This window comes from Stereum hirsutum (genome assembly GCF_000264905.1).
Source record: "Stereum hirsutum FP-91666 SS1 unplaced genomic scaffold STEHIscaffold_1, whole genome shotgun sequence".
Taxonomy (NCBI): Eukaryota; Fungi; Basidiomycota; class Agaricomycetes; order Russulales; family Stereaceae; genus Stereum; species Stereum hirsutum.
In genome coordinates, this window is record NW_006763131.1 from 2,101,702 (window position 1) to 2,115,561 (window position 13,860).

General features: G+C 50.8%; 4 protein-coding genes and 1 non-coding gene across 5 annotated transcripts; 1 reads left to right on the top strand and 4 right to left on the bottom strand.

Moving 5' to 3' along the window:
* Nucleotides 1-1,697: 1,697 nt before the first annotated feature.
* On the top strand, nt 1,698-1,770 carry STEHIDRAFT_t6. The gene has a single exon. It is a non-coding gene; the product is annotated as a tRNA-Cys (tRNA).
* Nucleotides 1,771-2,457: 687 nt separating this feature from the next.
* STEHIDRAFT_151699 (uncharacterized protein) lies at nt 2,458-4,069 on the bottom strand (the record flags this gene model as incomplete). The annotated part of the gene is made up of 2 exons (XM_007298757.1): nt 2,458-3,591; nt 3,674-4,069. The coding sequence occupies 2 exons, from the start codon at nt 4,067-4,069 to the stop codon at nt 2,458-2,460; spliced, it is 1,530 nt and encodes a 509-aa protein (XP_007298819.1).
* A 426-nt stretch (nt 4,070-4,495) lies between these two features.
* Nucleotides 4,496-9,611, bottom strand: STEHIDRAFT_89312 (antiviral helicase). Its single transcript, XM_007298220.1, has 21 exons — nt 9,401-9,611; nt 9,201-9,318; nt 8,834-9,130; nt 8,674-8,769; nt 8,462-8,602; nt 8,249-8,394; nt 7,951-8,188; nt 7,770-7,876; nt 7,574-7,702; nt 7,081-7,502; nt 6,918-7,015; nt 6,793-6,858; nt 6,551-6,724; nt 6,287-6,475; nt 6,044-6,229; nt 5,873-5,984; nt 5,459-5,814; nt 5,218-5,397; nt 4,875-5,162; nt 4,625-4,793; nt 4,496-4,564 (listed from the first exon to the last, which is right to left on the bottom strand). Exons 1-21 carry the CDS (start codon nt 9,580-9,582, stop codon nt 4,536-4,538), a joined length of 3,723 nt encoding a protein of 1,240 aa, XP_007298282.1. The 5' UTR covers nt 9,583-9,611; the 3' UTR covers nt 4,496-4,535.
* A 286-nt stretch (nt 9,612-9,897) lies between these two features.
* Nucleotides 9,898-11,592, bottom strand: STEHIDRAFT_143751 (Rds1 protein; the record flags this gene model as incomplete). Its single annotated transcript, XM_007298758.1, has 8 exons — nt 9,898-10,142; nt 10,201-10,352; nt 10,417-10,581; nt 10,649-10,771; nt 10,833-10,979; nt 11,042-11,118; nt 11,193-11,468; nt 11,499-11,592. The coding sequence occupies 8 exons, from the start codon at nt 11,590-11,592 to the stop codon at nt 10,040-10,042; spliced, it is 1,137 nt and encodes a 378-aa protein (XP_007298820.1). The 3' UTR covers nt 9,898-10,039.
* Nucleotides 11,593-12,679: 1,087 nt separating this feature from the next.
* On the bottom strand, nt 12,680-13,818 carry STEHIDRAFT_46849 (DUF292-domain-containing protein; the record flags this gene model as incomplete). Its single annotated transcript, XM_007297960.1, has 6 exons — nt 12,680-13,075; nt 13,137-13,231; nt 13,289-13,331; nt 13,395-13,428; nt 13,499-13,589; nt 13,653-13,818. 6 exons carry the CDS (start codon nt 13,816-13,818, stop codon nt 12,680-12,682), a joined length of 825 nt encoding a protein of 274 aa, XP_007298022.1.
* Nucleotides 13,819-13,860: the final 42 nt, after the last annotated feature.

Below are 13,860 nucleotides of genomic sequence, written 5' to 3' on the forward strand. Positions count from 1 at the left end.
GTGTTGTTGGCGTCGTCCGATGTTGCCCGAGACATCCCGAGACACTCCGGTCCTCACCGTACTCACCGGCCGCCACACAGTTCTTTCAAGGTGGCGTAATTGTGTTGTCACCCACGATTATGGGTGTACACACCATTGAAAATATATCGTTCTCAGCGTCCTCCGAATACAAGGTACGCTTGCAAGTATTGCGAGACCCACAACATATTACCATGAGAGATCCACCAATTTTTCCCAATGGGTTTTTATACGGTCATTGCTCTCTCTGGCTAAGTCATGTTGTATGGTCTCGTAGTACTTACAGTAGGTTCTGGAACCCGTGAGAGGCCCGATGTTATCTAGTAGATACAATTATATCACAGTTCATTGTGGGTATCACAGCGGTAAAGGATACCGCGCTGTTTCGTAGTGTATATTTGTACATGTATTCCTGCGGATAAGGGTATTGGTCCTTAAGGGCCCATTTTGTACCCCGAATAAACTTACCTTACCTTACCTTACCCGTCGTCGGACCTGTTCTTGCCGCTCGAAGCTTGGGAACTCAAGTACCCACGGCATGTGCTACATCACTGCTCTGTGACAGCTTTAACCCCTCGCTTCCTCACCACGAAAAGGCCGTCCTTATCTCAACACCAGTCGGGAACTTTCGACTTCTTAAGCATCAGCATCATCAACTTACTGTTCACATCCAAGGCGACGCGCGCCGGATCGCTCGTCTCTCTTGATACATCTATCTGTCCTGTTCTGTTCTGTCTGATCCTTCAGTTACAGTGAGACGCTGAGAACGCCTCTGGGTTGCTCGGGTCGTATACTGCGTATGAGTCTCCTCCTTCTAGGTAACGGTTGCTCTCGTCGTCTACTGTGCGTGATTGTCGCGATTCAGGGAACTTACGGAAACACTGGACCTGCGCTTTGACGACTCGAATTCCTGACTCGGAGGCGCCCAAGTGTATAATAACGGTACAGTTGCTCGGGTCGTTCTACTGTGTATTAGGCCTGCTTCAATCTGGGTAACGGCTGCTCTCGTTGTCTACTGTGTATAATTGTAGCGATCTTTGGGACTTATGGAGACGCTGTACCTGCGCTCTGACGACTCGGATTCCTGACATGGAGGTGCCCAAGGACACAATAACGGTCCAGTTGCTCAGATCGTCTAATGTGTATGCTAATCGTCGCGATTTAGGGAACTTACAGAGACACCGTACCTGCGCTTTGACAACTCGGATTCCTAACTCGAAGGCGCCCAAGAATATAAACTCTTTCATCAACATCAAGCTCCCGTTTCACCCTCCGACTAGTATCCACTCCACCAAACTCCCCGCTAATCTGAGGACTTGTCTCTAGTGCATCTCCACATCCACACATGTCTCATGTTCACCAATAGCTCCACATCATGATCACAGTGTATTACTAGTAGCATTCCAGCACATCACGCCTCCGACTTTCCTGTTCGAATCTTAACCTTGTTCCTTGTGTCAGCCAAGTACTTAGACTTAGACTGAAAGGATCGAAAATTTAACACATTGTTTCAGTTGCGACTGTAATTCTCCTTCATGTGGCCGTGGATGCCATCGCCTCGAAAGCGCATTACAGCGATAAATTTCTCGGTTTGCAGCCTACAGCGGCTGAACTCAATAATCATATCAAACAATATATGATCCATGGACCATGATGTATCCCCGCTAACTTTGCTCCGCGACTGCGTAGCTCAGTGGTTAGAGCATGCGATTGCAGATCGCAGGGTCTCGTGTTCAAATCACGACGTGGTCTTCCCAAGTACACTGTATCGTAGAGTTTTTCTTCTCGTTCTACATACATCGATCTTCTCCAGATACTTATCTGCCCTTTTTGTATTACCTACACAACAATGTAATCCGTCTATGCCAGATCCGAATACTATGATACATGATCAGGCGGAATCAAAAAACAAACTGCTTCATACTCGTATGTATCAGGGAACAACATGCGGGAAGAAAGACGGGTGGCGAGAAGCTTGAACATAGGTATATCAAACAATCAAGTGAGGAACACACACGACCAGCCATGGAACCATGAACGGGAAAAAGAGTCGAGTCTAAAGGATAACCAATTAGGGAAACTCAAGGGAGCCCGTAACACGCAGTAGAGGAAACAATACTATTACTATTGGAAAGAGGGGAGCGTCGAAGGGCAGACAAACCAGACACGATGGATGTTGGAGGGTGAATATACTGGAAGGATAATGTATGAGGAGGGCATTATACAGTGGGTGGCGAGTGGTGGATATCGGAGAAACAAGGCCTTTTGGATGTAACGCAAAGAAGAAAAGAGAAAACGAAAAGATGCGATTTGAGGAGCCGGATGAGAGTTGAAGATGCCAGTGATACCAGTGAGACTTTTCTACGACGCAAACTAGAATAGGGGGCCCCGTCAGCGCTCGTCCGTTGATTCACTGCCTCAAAACGAGTTCGACATACCTCAGAAATAACCATTGGCAGAGTAGGTTCGGCCTCGATTGAAAGGCTTCATCGGCAACAAAGGCTCACGACCACCCATCACCTCCGAGTCGCGGCCGTGCCCCTCGACCTTGCCAAAGGGGTAGATTGAGCCCGGAGCCCCCGCCACACCAATAGTTGAACCCATAGCCAAGTTTTTGTTCGGGGCGGAACCAGCGTCAGCTTGTACTGGGAGGATAGACCAAGACGTAAGCTGCGTGACAGGCCCCTCCATCCGCATAGCGTCGTCCTCGGGGAGGTTGATCAGAGGATATGAGAGCGAGTGGTGCATCGAAGAGATGGAGGTCGGAACGTTGAGGGAACCCGTAGAGGCGCCACTCTGTCTGGAGGCGAGTCTGCTTTCATGACGTGTAGCGGGTGACGGCGAAGGGACCAGTCTTTGTGGGACAAACGAGCCGGAGCTCTTGATCCAACCGCGGAAGGGTTCGACAGATGGCGTCCGGAGGTGGGCAAGGCTGGGTCGAGGCGCCTCGGAGAAGAAAGAGTCCAGGTAGGAGTGTCGTTGACGTTCCATGTACGCGTGGTAGCTTCCTACGCTCTCTTGGACACCTCGGGCTGGACCGATGACTCTATCGAACCACTGATAAGTCCCCTTGCGATCGTCCTGTGAGAGAGACGGCGTATCAAATTCTGGATGGAAAGTGTACGGATCCCAGAGTTGGTCGAGATCAAGATCAGGTCTGTCGCAAAGGGACGAGACGGTATCGAGCCAGAGGTCGTGTGCAGACTTATCGCAAGGGTACAACGAGTCGGCGAAAGATTTCCAGGCAAGTATGGTGGCGGGGTCAGGGGGAGAGGGAGTCTCCTTCCTAGATAAAGAGTCTGTGGTTTTGGTCGACTTTTCGGTCTCCATCGGTTCGACTGAGTCGTCAGAGTCAGAGTCGGAGGAAGAGTCGGAGGAAGACGAAGAGCTGCTAGGTGACGGAGAAAGAGCAGGCTGGACCGAGCGCATGATACCGATCTGAGCACGAGTCGGACGAGGAGGTTTGATGAGAACTGCTTCAGCGAGAACAGCCGCTGCGCGTCGCCTCTTCTGTGGATACGGCTTTGGGCTGGTAGGAGGAGTAGGGATGGCGTTTCGTACGAGTCGCCCGCGCTACACATGAGCATGAGTACGAGGTACAAGCAGATAATGATGGTGAGCATGCCTCGGCGAAGCTGGTGGCCTTCGCAGGCACTTTTTCGTCTTTTAAGCATCGCAAGCCTTTGCTGTGGTAGAAGTCATAGATGTGACGCCGATCGATGCTGAATTTGACCTGGACAGCGCGCCTGACGGCGAAAGAAGGCATCTCGATGTTTCCGGGTTCAATGTGTTTCTCGAGCTCGGCGACGACCTCTGGACCGAGACGAGCAGCAAGAGACTCGGGGTTGACACGACGGCGCTGGGTAGAGACAGGGGCAGAGGGTATTTCGGCGCGGTGTGAAGCCGGGAGCGCAAAAGGAGACGGAGGACGAGATTGCGTCGGAGAGGGTAGACCAGTTTTGCTGAATGAAGATGTACCGACGTCGTCGCCGTTAGTAGATACAGAGGAACGAGAGCCAGCCGAGGAGCGCTTCCGACGAATGGCTGGCATGTCGTTTATTAGAGAGAGAGTGGGTGAGTGGGTGAGAGATGAAAGATGTAAAAGAAGGTAGACGATGAGAGCGATGTCAAGAGATGACTACGGTGAGGTTTGTGGGGAGGAGGACGGTGGGAATGACGAGGGGACTTTGGTCGTCTTATGAATGGATTTGGACGAGGAAGCATTAGAGTTCACGGAGATGGGGAGCAGGTCTCGGAGAGAAGGAAGTGGCCCAGAAGAATAGAAGATGACGCGGAAGACAAACCGACGCTGTTCAAACGTGAATCGACCGTCCGCTTCAGTGTCTGCTCGCCTGCTTACTCGCTTCCGAGGGTGGCGCCGTGTGGCGTGCGCTCCCGTCAGACCTGATCGACGGAGGAGCACGTCTCATCGGTCCCGAGGCTCCCTGCAGCCCATCGTGAATAGGCTTCATTTTGGCCACATAACGCTACACTGGATGCTCAGTCCTAGGATACATTTAGAAATACAAGCTAGCAGCGAATACAACTGCATCAAGCCCGTTAGTATTACACCAACAGTACAAAAAAAAAAGGAGACGGGACTCACTGTCCCTCTTGATCTTGATCTGCGCTTCTTCCATCTTCTTCATCAAGTCTGCGTCTCCAATCACCCGCGCCGCGTCCCGCACTTCCCTGCACGTCTCGTCCAAGCGCGTGATCACACGCACCACCGTTCCCTCTGCCACATCCGTCAGAGCCGTGATTTGTTCAAATGGCTGCACATCGGCATTCAAAACGGTCAGCAAACCGTTCGTCACGATGACAAGAGTGGTGTCGGAGCGCAAAGAAGCACTGACCATGCCCTTTGCCCACTCATACACGACTTCCATCAATCCAAACTTCAGACTCGATCGGAAGTCGTCCGCTGGGACCTTGTGTCGGTCCTGCACCGCTCCAACCCGGTCCGCGATCGCGAGGATCTTGTCCCGTCCTTCGCCCAGTTTGGGTGGGAAGACCGCCTCGACTTCTGTCTTTTCCTGGAACACGAAGCAGGAGAGCAGCGCGACGACCTCTTCCGGCTCGTATGCGGCCAGTGTGTTTTCCAGGATGAGCTCCGTGAGGATGAGCTCGTTCGCAGAGTTGATCTGTGGCGGTATTAGCATGTATGCGTGGTGGTAGGAAATGAACCACACCACAAACCTCACATGCCACCCTTCCCTTCAAAAGCACCGTTGAGTTCTGGTCAATGAATTGAAGCTCCTGCAGCACCCCTATCCGTTGCTCGTAATCCGGTATCAACTCCAAATTCTGGTCCGATATGGCCAGCTTCAGGTTAGCAATGTTTGCCCGGAGCACCTTCTCTGCATGAAGAATAGTGTACTGTCCCTCTCGTCAGTCAGTCCGCCTCGTTTAACAGGGGAACGAGTACAAGAACACGTACATGATGGTTAAAGTCCGCACACAACAGACAAGCCGGGTTCTCAACTCGTCTGAGCAACCTGTCTTTTTCTCGTAGCATCTGCTGGAAATCAAAAGAACGTATTCGCCAGTCCACTTCGGGAACAGCACCGGATGAGATCCATTCTTTGACTATAGTGTCGAGTGCGAGTATGGCGTCCGTCATTCTGGTCTTCGAATGTTTCTCCACGATGCCGTCCACGTCGACCTTAATCATTCGACTGGTGACCATGGATATACTCGTGAGAGGGATAAATCTCAGGTCGTAGACGCCATCTTGGACCGCGAGCGATTGAGGTGTGGGAAGCACCCGAGGAGGTACACTTTGGAGATCGAGGTCTGTAACGAGGAGTCTGCGCATGTTGCATACCAACCCAACCATAATCTGAACACGTACCATGCTTGCCCTCCTTCGTTTCCTGATCCACCAAAGCTAGAACACAATACGTCTTTACCTTATTACTCCCCGGTATCGACTTCAACAAAACAGCCGCGCTGAAGCGGAAGTGCTATGACACTCTCAGCTCGTATGTGATGTAATATCGATAGAGAGGTTAGAAGGACTCACTCCGTCGCGTAGGATGACGACCCGTCCTGCCGACAATGATTTGATACCCTGAGGATGCCCAGAGGCTGTGGAAATCAACTCCTGGTTTATATAGACCAGATCGGCTGAAACGTCGTAGTAGGTGCTGATATCCTCTAAACAGATGTCACACTCGAGCTTAGGCATCTTCTGTAGCACCTTCTCGTTCTGTTGATGCCATATCGAGTCAGACAGCACCCCCAGCAGCAGAGATAGCAGACTCACTTCGATCACCTGCTTCTGCTGGTCAGGCAACAGCTTCTGCGACGCATTTTCCGAAAAACTCCGCTTGATCATCTCCTCCACCTTGAGAGCCTCCACTCGCAGCAGGTTCAGTATCATATTATACGTCAACCGGAACTGCGAGTTGAGTTTCCCAGGCGTGCCGAGGATCATGGTGTTCAACGTCGTTTGCTAGTTATGATAAACCGCGATCAGACTTATGAGGGTGACGTTCACGACCTGTGAATGAGAAACGAGGAGACGTACCTCGGGGAGGTTATCATTCGTTACGATGATCACTGTCCCGGTTGGGTCTAACCCTCGACGACCTGCTCGGCCGGCCATTTGGGTGTATTCTCCGGGGAGAATGTCGCGGAAGCTCTTTCCATCGTGTTTTCGGATACCAGAGAAGACAACGCATTTGGCTGGCATGTTAACGCCCTGAGCGGAGCGAATGAAATTGAGGAAGAGTGTTGTGAATCAATATGGGAAATTGAAGCGGGGCTTACCATGGCGAACGTTTCGGTTGCAAATAGAACTTTGACGAGTCCTCTGGCGAACAGAATCTCTACGACCTATAGACCCGTCAGTAAGGAAGGGGGGTGAATGCGACACCAGAAGACTAAGACTCTACCTCTTTAACGATCGGCAGTAATCCACCATGGTGCACACCAATCCCTCTCGACAGCAAATCCCTCATCCTCCCGATCTGTGGTAGCTTTCTATCCGACCCTAGATAACCACCAACCCATCTCAAAAATGAAAACAACAGGAACAAAAAGGTAGTCATCACTCACCCTTCAACCTCGAAACCGCCTTCTCAATCGCCACATGCACCTCACTCCTCTCTACCGCAGTCGACAAATCCACATTCGAAAGCGTCCCTGCATTCTCCTCGCACCGTTTCTTCGACAGCGTGAACACGACCACAGGGAGCAACGACTTTTTCCGCAGATGTCCCAGCAGGTGGACATACAGACTTTTGTCTACCGCATTGAACGTCCTAGTGAAACCACCTCCACCTCCACCGCCACCTTCTCGCGGACCTCCTCGAGCAGGGCCTCCCCGGCCAGTGGGAGCTCCTCTCCCACCGCCACGTTGACCGCCTCCTCTTTGAGGTGCAGCCCCGCGTGCGCCTACACGTTGGACGGGAGGCATCCCGGCTGCTTCACGCTCCTTGTCCTGTTTTCGACGGAGTGCTTCGCCCGCTTCTTTGTACCTTTAGTGTCCCATCCGTTTCAGTAGGTCAGATTTACATGGGAGAGAGGTTGCAAGGTGGAAAGGACGAACCCTAGGCCCAGGAAATTTCGGTCTGCGTCGACGATCTTGTGCATCTCGCGTCCGGCCCAGAGGTAGTGTTCGAGAGGGACGGGACGTTTAGCGGTGTAGATGACGTATATGTCCTTTTTCTTCGTCCGGCTGTAGTGTAATGGGTAACGCGAATATCAGTCGATTGAGGGGTGAATTGGATGTCAAAGATACGCACCCGACCCAATCTGCGAATTCTTTTGCGTTGGGCACAGTTGCGGAGAGTAGGATGATGTTGACGTGGTCTGGTAGCATGATGATGACCTCTTCCCATACTACACCGCGCTATCATAGGCCACACAGTCAATGGACCATTCGAGCCTGACACGACAGGAGAGCAAGACAGAAAGGAAGATTACCTCGGCATCATTGACATAGTGCACCTCATCGAATATCACAAACTCCACATCCCGAATAAGATCTGCACCCTTGTAAAGCATGCTTCTCAAAATCTCTGTTGTCATAATAAGACAATTCGCCTCCGGATTGATCTGCACGTCTCCCGTCAGGATACCAACAGAGCTGGACGAGAATGTCTGTTTGAAGTCTCGGAATTTTTGGTTCGAGAGCGCTTTGATGGGTGAGGTATAGATGGCTCTGTTTTTGTCAGATCTAAACCAAAAGATGATGAATGTCAGGAAGAAGCATGGGAAGTACCTGGTCATATGTTTCTCGGCGAGCGCGATAGCATACTCTGCCACGACGGTCTTTCCGGCTGAAGTGTGAGCGGCAACGAAGACGGAGTCTCCCATCTCGAGATGATAGACCGCCTCTTTCTGGAACGTATCCAACTCGAACGGATACTGACGTAGATTTGTGAGTCAAAATCACTTAATCCGAGAGACAAAGCAGAAAAAGAGACAGAAAAACCTTGTGAGCCATTTCAGGGACCAGGGTATGGAAGTTCTTCATCGGTTTATTGATATCCACGACGTGCGCCCAGTCTCGCTTTTGCACGTTGACGCGCTTTATCGGTCTACGAGCAGAAGAGACCGGGTTGAGTTGTGCTCGCTAGCATGAGCGATAATATCGTCAGTGAAGGCTTGTAGTTGTGGTCGAAGTAAAAAGAATAAAAGTCCTACAGATGTAGGTAGAAGATCGTCTATCTCCGATGACGGGCCAGCTGCTGGTGCAAAGTCATCAATATGACCGTTAGCATACTCGGGGATCTGGCCATCCTGTATACAGAGAGTAGTCAGATCAGCTTTCATCAAAATCTCCAAGAGTGGATCAAAATCTTACCGCGACATCGTCGTTAAAGTCATGTTGTGCCAGGGCATCAAGCTCGTTAACCACATCTGGATCTTCCTCATCGCCGGGAAGTCGAAGTCCACGACTCAATCCTGGCGCCACAGTCCGTAGCCCTTTGACTTGGCCAGACTTTTCTGCCACATCCTCGGTCACACCGGCAAGGTTCTCGAGACCACCAGGCCAGAAGGGTACGAAGCCGGACTTCCCTCGCACGAAGTTTTTTGTTGGGCCTGGCGCACGGTCAATGGATGTTGACGTCAATCCGGTTTGAACAGTGGGCGCCGGAACCTACATGTATTGGGTGAACGAAAGGTGAGATAGTTAAATACAGTGGATAGTTTCAGCTTGGATGCCAGACCTCTGCGTAACCAGTAACACGCCCACCTAGCCCCGTCCTGACGAAGGACAGAGTGGTGGGCGGTATTGAGGGCGAACTCTGCAATAGCGAAGGTATGGCCAGCGGATGCTCCCAATGGCTAGACAAAGAGAGAATCGTCAAGAAAAAATTAGTAAACGGCCGTAAATTGTTCTAAGTATTATGAGACATCGTCTTCTTACACCTGATAGTCTTTGAGCCAATTTGCAGGAAGTCTCTCTCGTGGAACGAGCAGACGGTCATTCAGGTTCTGATGGACCTGTTCACGGGAAGGTATCGTGTCGAGCCCAAGCTCCGCCAATAGACCAGAGGCATCGGTCGATTTTGGCTGAGCGACTTTGGATATGGTATCCACAAAATCCATAGCAGGCTCCAGAAGGATCAAGAGCTGGCCACGTCCGGTGGCGGGACGATGGTGAAGCTACGATTGATGTGGCGTAGAAACAGCCAGTGCGCCGATGACGCGGATTGTCGGAGTTTCGGCTGACGCCGTGCCTAGTTTCAAGGTGGCCTGAGTGTGGCCCAATTGCTTAGCGCCTTTTCCTCCGCTCGACGACACAGCGCAGAGTGTGGTAAGCGCTTTGCATTTTAGAGCTCACAAATATTTTCCGGATTTGATTGAAGATAGAGATGCATTTTGACAGTGCTGGAAGCCAAAGTTTGCAATGTAGAGACATAGGTTACAGGGGATAAAGTACAGTATGTAGCAAGTAAAAGTCGTCGCAAATGGGAGGAACCAGTGTAACACCAGATGACTAGTACAGCTAACTCCCTTCTCGTCCCGCATAATATACGAGGAGCATACATTGTTTTTCAGTGAATCAACCGACTTGGTACAGAGCGGGACCCGCTACGATGTGCGGCTCAATCTGGGACAAATTATACGGAGTGACCAAAGGAGCAGCGTCTGTGATCAACAGATACCTGTTGTATATTGTTTCGTGAGTCAAGAGATCCATGCGTGATGGATAATGAGACGTACACAGTGCCGTTTAGTAACGGGAAGGTGCTGTTGCTGAACAGTGTGACGTTGTTGAAGAGTGCTCCTGATGGCTGAATTGTCGAGGCGCTGGTGCCATTGACGTCTTCCAATAGCGTATAAGTCGTGTTAAGTTGCGAGATCCAGGCAGCATACTGATCACAACGTTTGTCAGTATAGATGATAATAAAAAGCATAAAAGGAGACTGCAGAGTGTACCTTCGCTGTACCAGCAGAAGACTGCGTTGTGAATGACTTGTTGAATCCAGTGACAGCCCCAGGTTCCTCCCAAGTGAGTTTGACAACGCGGCCAGGGTATGTCACAGCAGTCACATTCGAGGAGATGTCCGCTGTGAGGTTGAGATCCGGGTAGTATGGATTGTTCTAGTAATAGTGACGGACATTGTCAGCTATAAAAACCAAACGGAAAGAGAAAAGTCCTTGGACTTACCAAAATGTTGAGGGGCGGGAAGATCGGCCACGTTACGTTCGGGTTTCCAGCAGGACATGATGAAATATAAGGCTGCATCAGAGTCCATTGCATGGACTGTGTGATGGAGGGGATGAACCAGAACTGCAAAAATAGAAAGCGATGATGAGTAGGAAAGTTACGGGACATTGGTCTGAGGACATACAGGCATGGGGAATAGACCCTCAAATTGGCGGAAGACCATTTGTTGGCGAGCTTCCGTGGCAATGGCGTCGAATATCATAGACGCTATATCTTGTGCGTTGAGGTGTGCGAGGAAGCCAAAGGTACCCGACTCTCCGAACCGAGTGACCTAAGTTGGAGATGAGACGTGAACTAAAAGAGCGAACGAAAACCAAGATGAAATTGACTGACTTTCATGCTGAAGTCGATCCAATCACGGACAGACGTAAAGTTAGGATATGAGTACGTGCATTGCTGAGTGAGATTGGCTGTGAGGTTGCGGTATATCAATAGTCATCAGCAATAATTTGAGGACAACCATGACATGGAGTGAGGGACTAACGGGCCAAAAAATTCTCAAAGATCGTGGCATGCCCAACTTCCTGGTCAGCCATGAACTCAATCAAATATTGGTCCGAGGGTGTTAAACCAGCATCTTCAAAGTCCTGAGAAGAGAATTGGGCAAGCCCGTAGTGGAAGAGATCGAGTTCGATGAGCTCCTGATGGAGACCAAGATTGAGTGACTGGAAGTCGAAGTCGGACATAGGCTTGTAAGTGGGTGTGCTATTGAAGCCTATTCCTCCTGCAGGAGCAGGAACGGGTGAAGGGGTGACAGGACCTGGAACGGCAGAGACGGTCGAGGTCGAACCGCCAGCCGCAGTGGAAGACGCCTGGCGTTTCGCAGGCACTGCGAAGGCGAGGGAGGCGGAGGAGACAATCGTGGCGTAGGACGAGAAACGCATCTCGATGTTACAGTAAGGATGTAGAGATGAAAGAGGAGCCTTATATATATTTTTAGCACTGGAGTAAGCGTCGGATGCGCAAGTCCAGTGAGGGGCTGAATCAGGCATGACGCACGAAACGCCGTGCGATACTTGAACATGACGGATGTCTGGGGTTGTCGGATCCAGAAATCGGTAGAACTCTCGAGCGTACAACGGCCATCGTTTGGGCCATGGAGGAACAGCGGGTGGAGAAAGGCCACCCGGTCAGAATTGCATGAATGTGACGCACCGGTCGTTCCACGGCCAGATGAGGAAGGTAATTGTACTCGGTCGATGACGCCGAACTTGTTCTGACTACGTCGCTTGAGTCACCACGCTCGCAAAATCTCCGAGCCCACCTTCAACATCTCCACCGTTGGGTCCTTAAACGTCATGCGAAGCAGCACACAAGTCCGAATACCGGTCCTGCCATACGATATATGCTCAATAATGTTTTATCCAAGCTTAGGCTTTCCTGCACGTAAGTTTCCGAATGGTGAACATTGAAGCGAGTACGGACATTTTACTCGTTCCCGAAAGGTAAGAGATGGTTTCATTGTTTGTTCAGCCCATTTGGATGAATTCTGATGGTCCAGATTCGTAGACCCTCATGCATGGAGTCGACGGGCATCCGTGTCAAATTCTAGTAGAACATCGGAAGCCCTTTTCGTGCGGCTGTAGCTGAAACGCTCAAACGTTTACGCAAGGCCTTCAAGGGCTAGGTTTCCGATGTAGACTTCGAATATAGGACGAGGTAGAACTGCGCATCCTGGAATGAGGAGGGTAGGTATACGGCATGCATGATGCAACCCGCGCCACATTTCAGTGACGAGGCGGACTCGGGGATAATTATCGACGAGCATACGAAGGAGAGTACGTTCAAAAGACCTGCGAAGCGAGCGTCCTCGGCGTAGAGAATGGCATCCCACTCGATAATTTAAGTGATAAAGCGAGCGGCTGAGAAACGCAGTACGAACTCGCTAGGATTACAGTTGTTGTCCACCCTATCCTGTACGTTTAGTAACGGGCGTCAGAAACATACTATACTTGACTTACACTATGTTCGCTATCGCTTCTTGAGTGCTTCGAACCGCTTCGCCAAGGCTGTAAAGTCATCCTCTGGGGGTTCAGAGGCTGTGGCTGGCTGCTTTGCACCCTCATCCCCTTCAACAGGAGGGAGATCCGGAAGTTTCGATGTACCTGGGATGTCTGACTTCACCGCGATGGGGACCTCGAGGCCTGCATCCTGGTCTACTTCCTGATAAGGAAGGTCATGATGAGCTCGGGCATCCGCTGGTCCTAGGTGTGAAGATGGTCTGCTAACTTTGACACCTCCATCGCTACCGTCATCATCATCAGCCTTTGGTGGCGACCACTTAATGTTGTACCCCTTGGCGATCTCGGCGAGATAAGCGTCGACTAATGCTGCTGAAGGCATTCCCATCGTGATTTTCTTCATGACCTGACCCAACACACATTATTGAAGCCGCACAGGGGCAGTTACATAGGTACGAAATACTTACCCGTTCGCTTACACAACCATCACGATTCTCCATCACAGCGACAGAGAATTCGCGGCCATACTTGTGCATGAGAAGGTCTCGCAAGATATGTAGCTCTATCCGTCACGGGTTTATTTTCCATGAGATATGGAGTAGATAGATGGCAGACTGACCTTTGATTTCTGTTCGAGGGGCGGCGTGAATGATACTGCAGACCTAAAAGGTTGTCCGCCATGGAACTGAGAGGTTGCACCAATAACAGATGCGAGAGCAGCATACCCCTTCAGATACTGCAGGATCAGGTTCCCGAGAACTGGGTAGCAGGATGGGTGTGAGTGTTCAGACTAGGAACCCGTGTGGTCACCGTGATGAGCTAGGCTCACTTCTGATCCAGGAGACCAAAACGAGCGATTAAAAGCTCGCAGTAGAGCTCGAGAAGCTCTAGCAGCTCCAAATGGATATCTTCGTTGATAACTACAAGTAGAGTACGTTAAGATACTATCAGTAGTACCATTGAATAATTGCGTGCGGACATACTGTTCTCTACCTTGATTCGGGCTGATTCCACTTTCCCACGTTCCAGGAGTGTGGCGATCTCTCGTCGTGACGCCTTTGCTTGTGCTTCTTTCTTTTCCTGCGAGGTCCTCAATCGTTGGACTGATAAGCTATAATACGGAATGTCAGGCCATCTGACCCTGTACATGCAGTGTCCCCCACAAGGATCCGGAGGGCGTGGAGTACATGT

Coding starts and splice junctions, on each gene's coding strand:
- STEHIDRAFT_89312 (XM_007298220.1), bottom strand. CDS start 9,582: ATGGATTTTGTGGATACCATATCCAAAGTCGCTCAGCCAAAATCGACC. Junction 6,859..6,917: donor TACTGCCGATCGTTAAAGAG/GTAGAGTCTTAG, acceptor ACGGGTCTATAG/GTCGTAGAGATTCTGTTCGC. Junction 5,398..5,458: donor GTGCGGACTTTAACCATCAT/GTACGTGTTCTT, acceptor CGAGAGGGACAG/TACACTATTCTTCATGCAGA.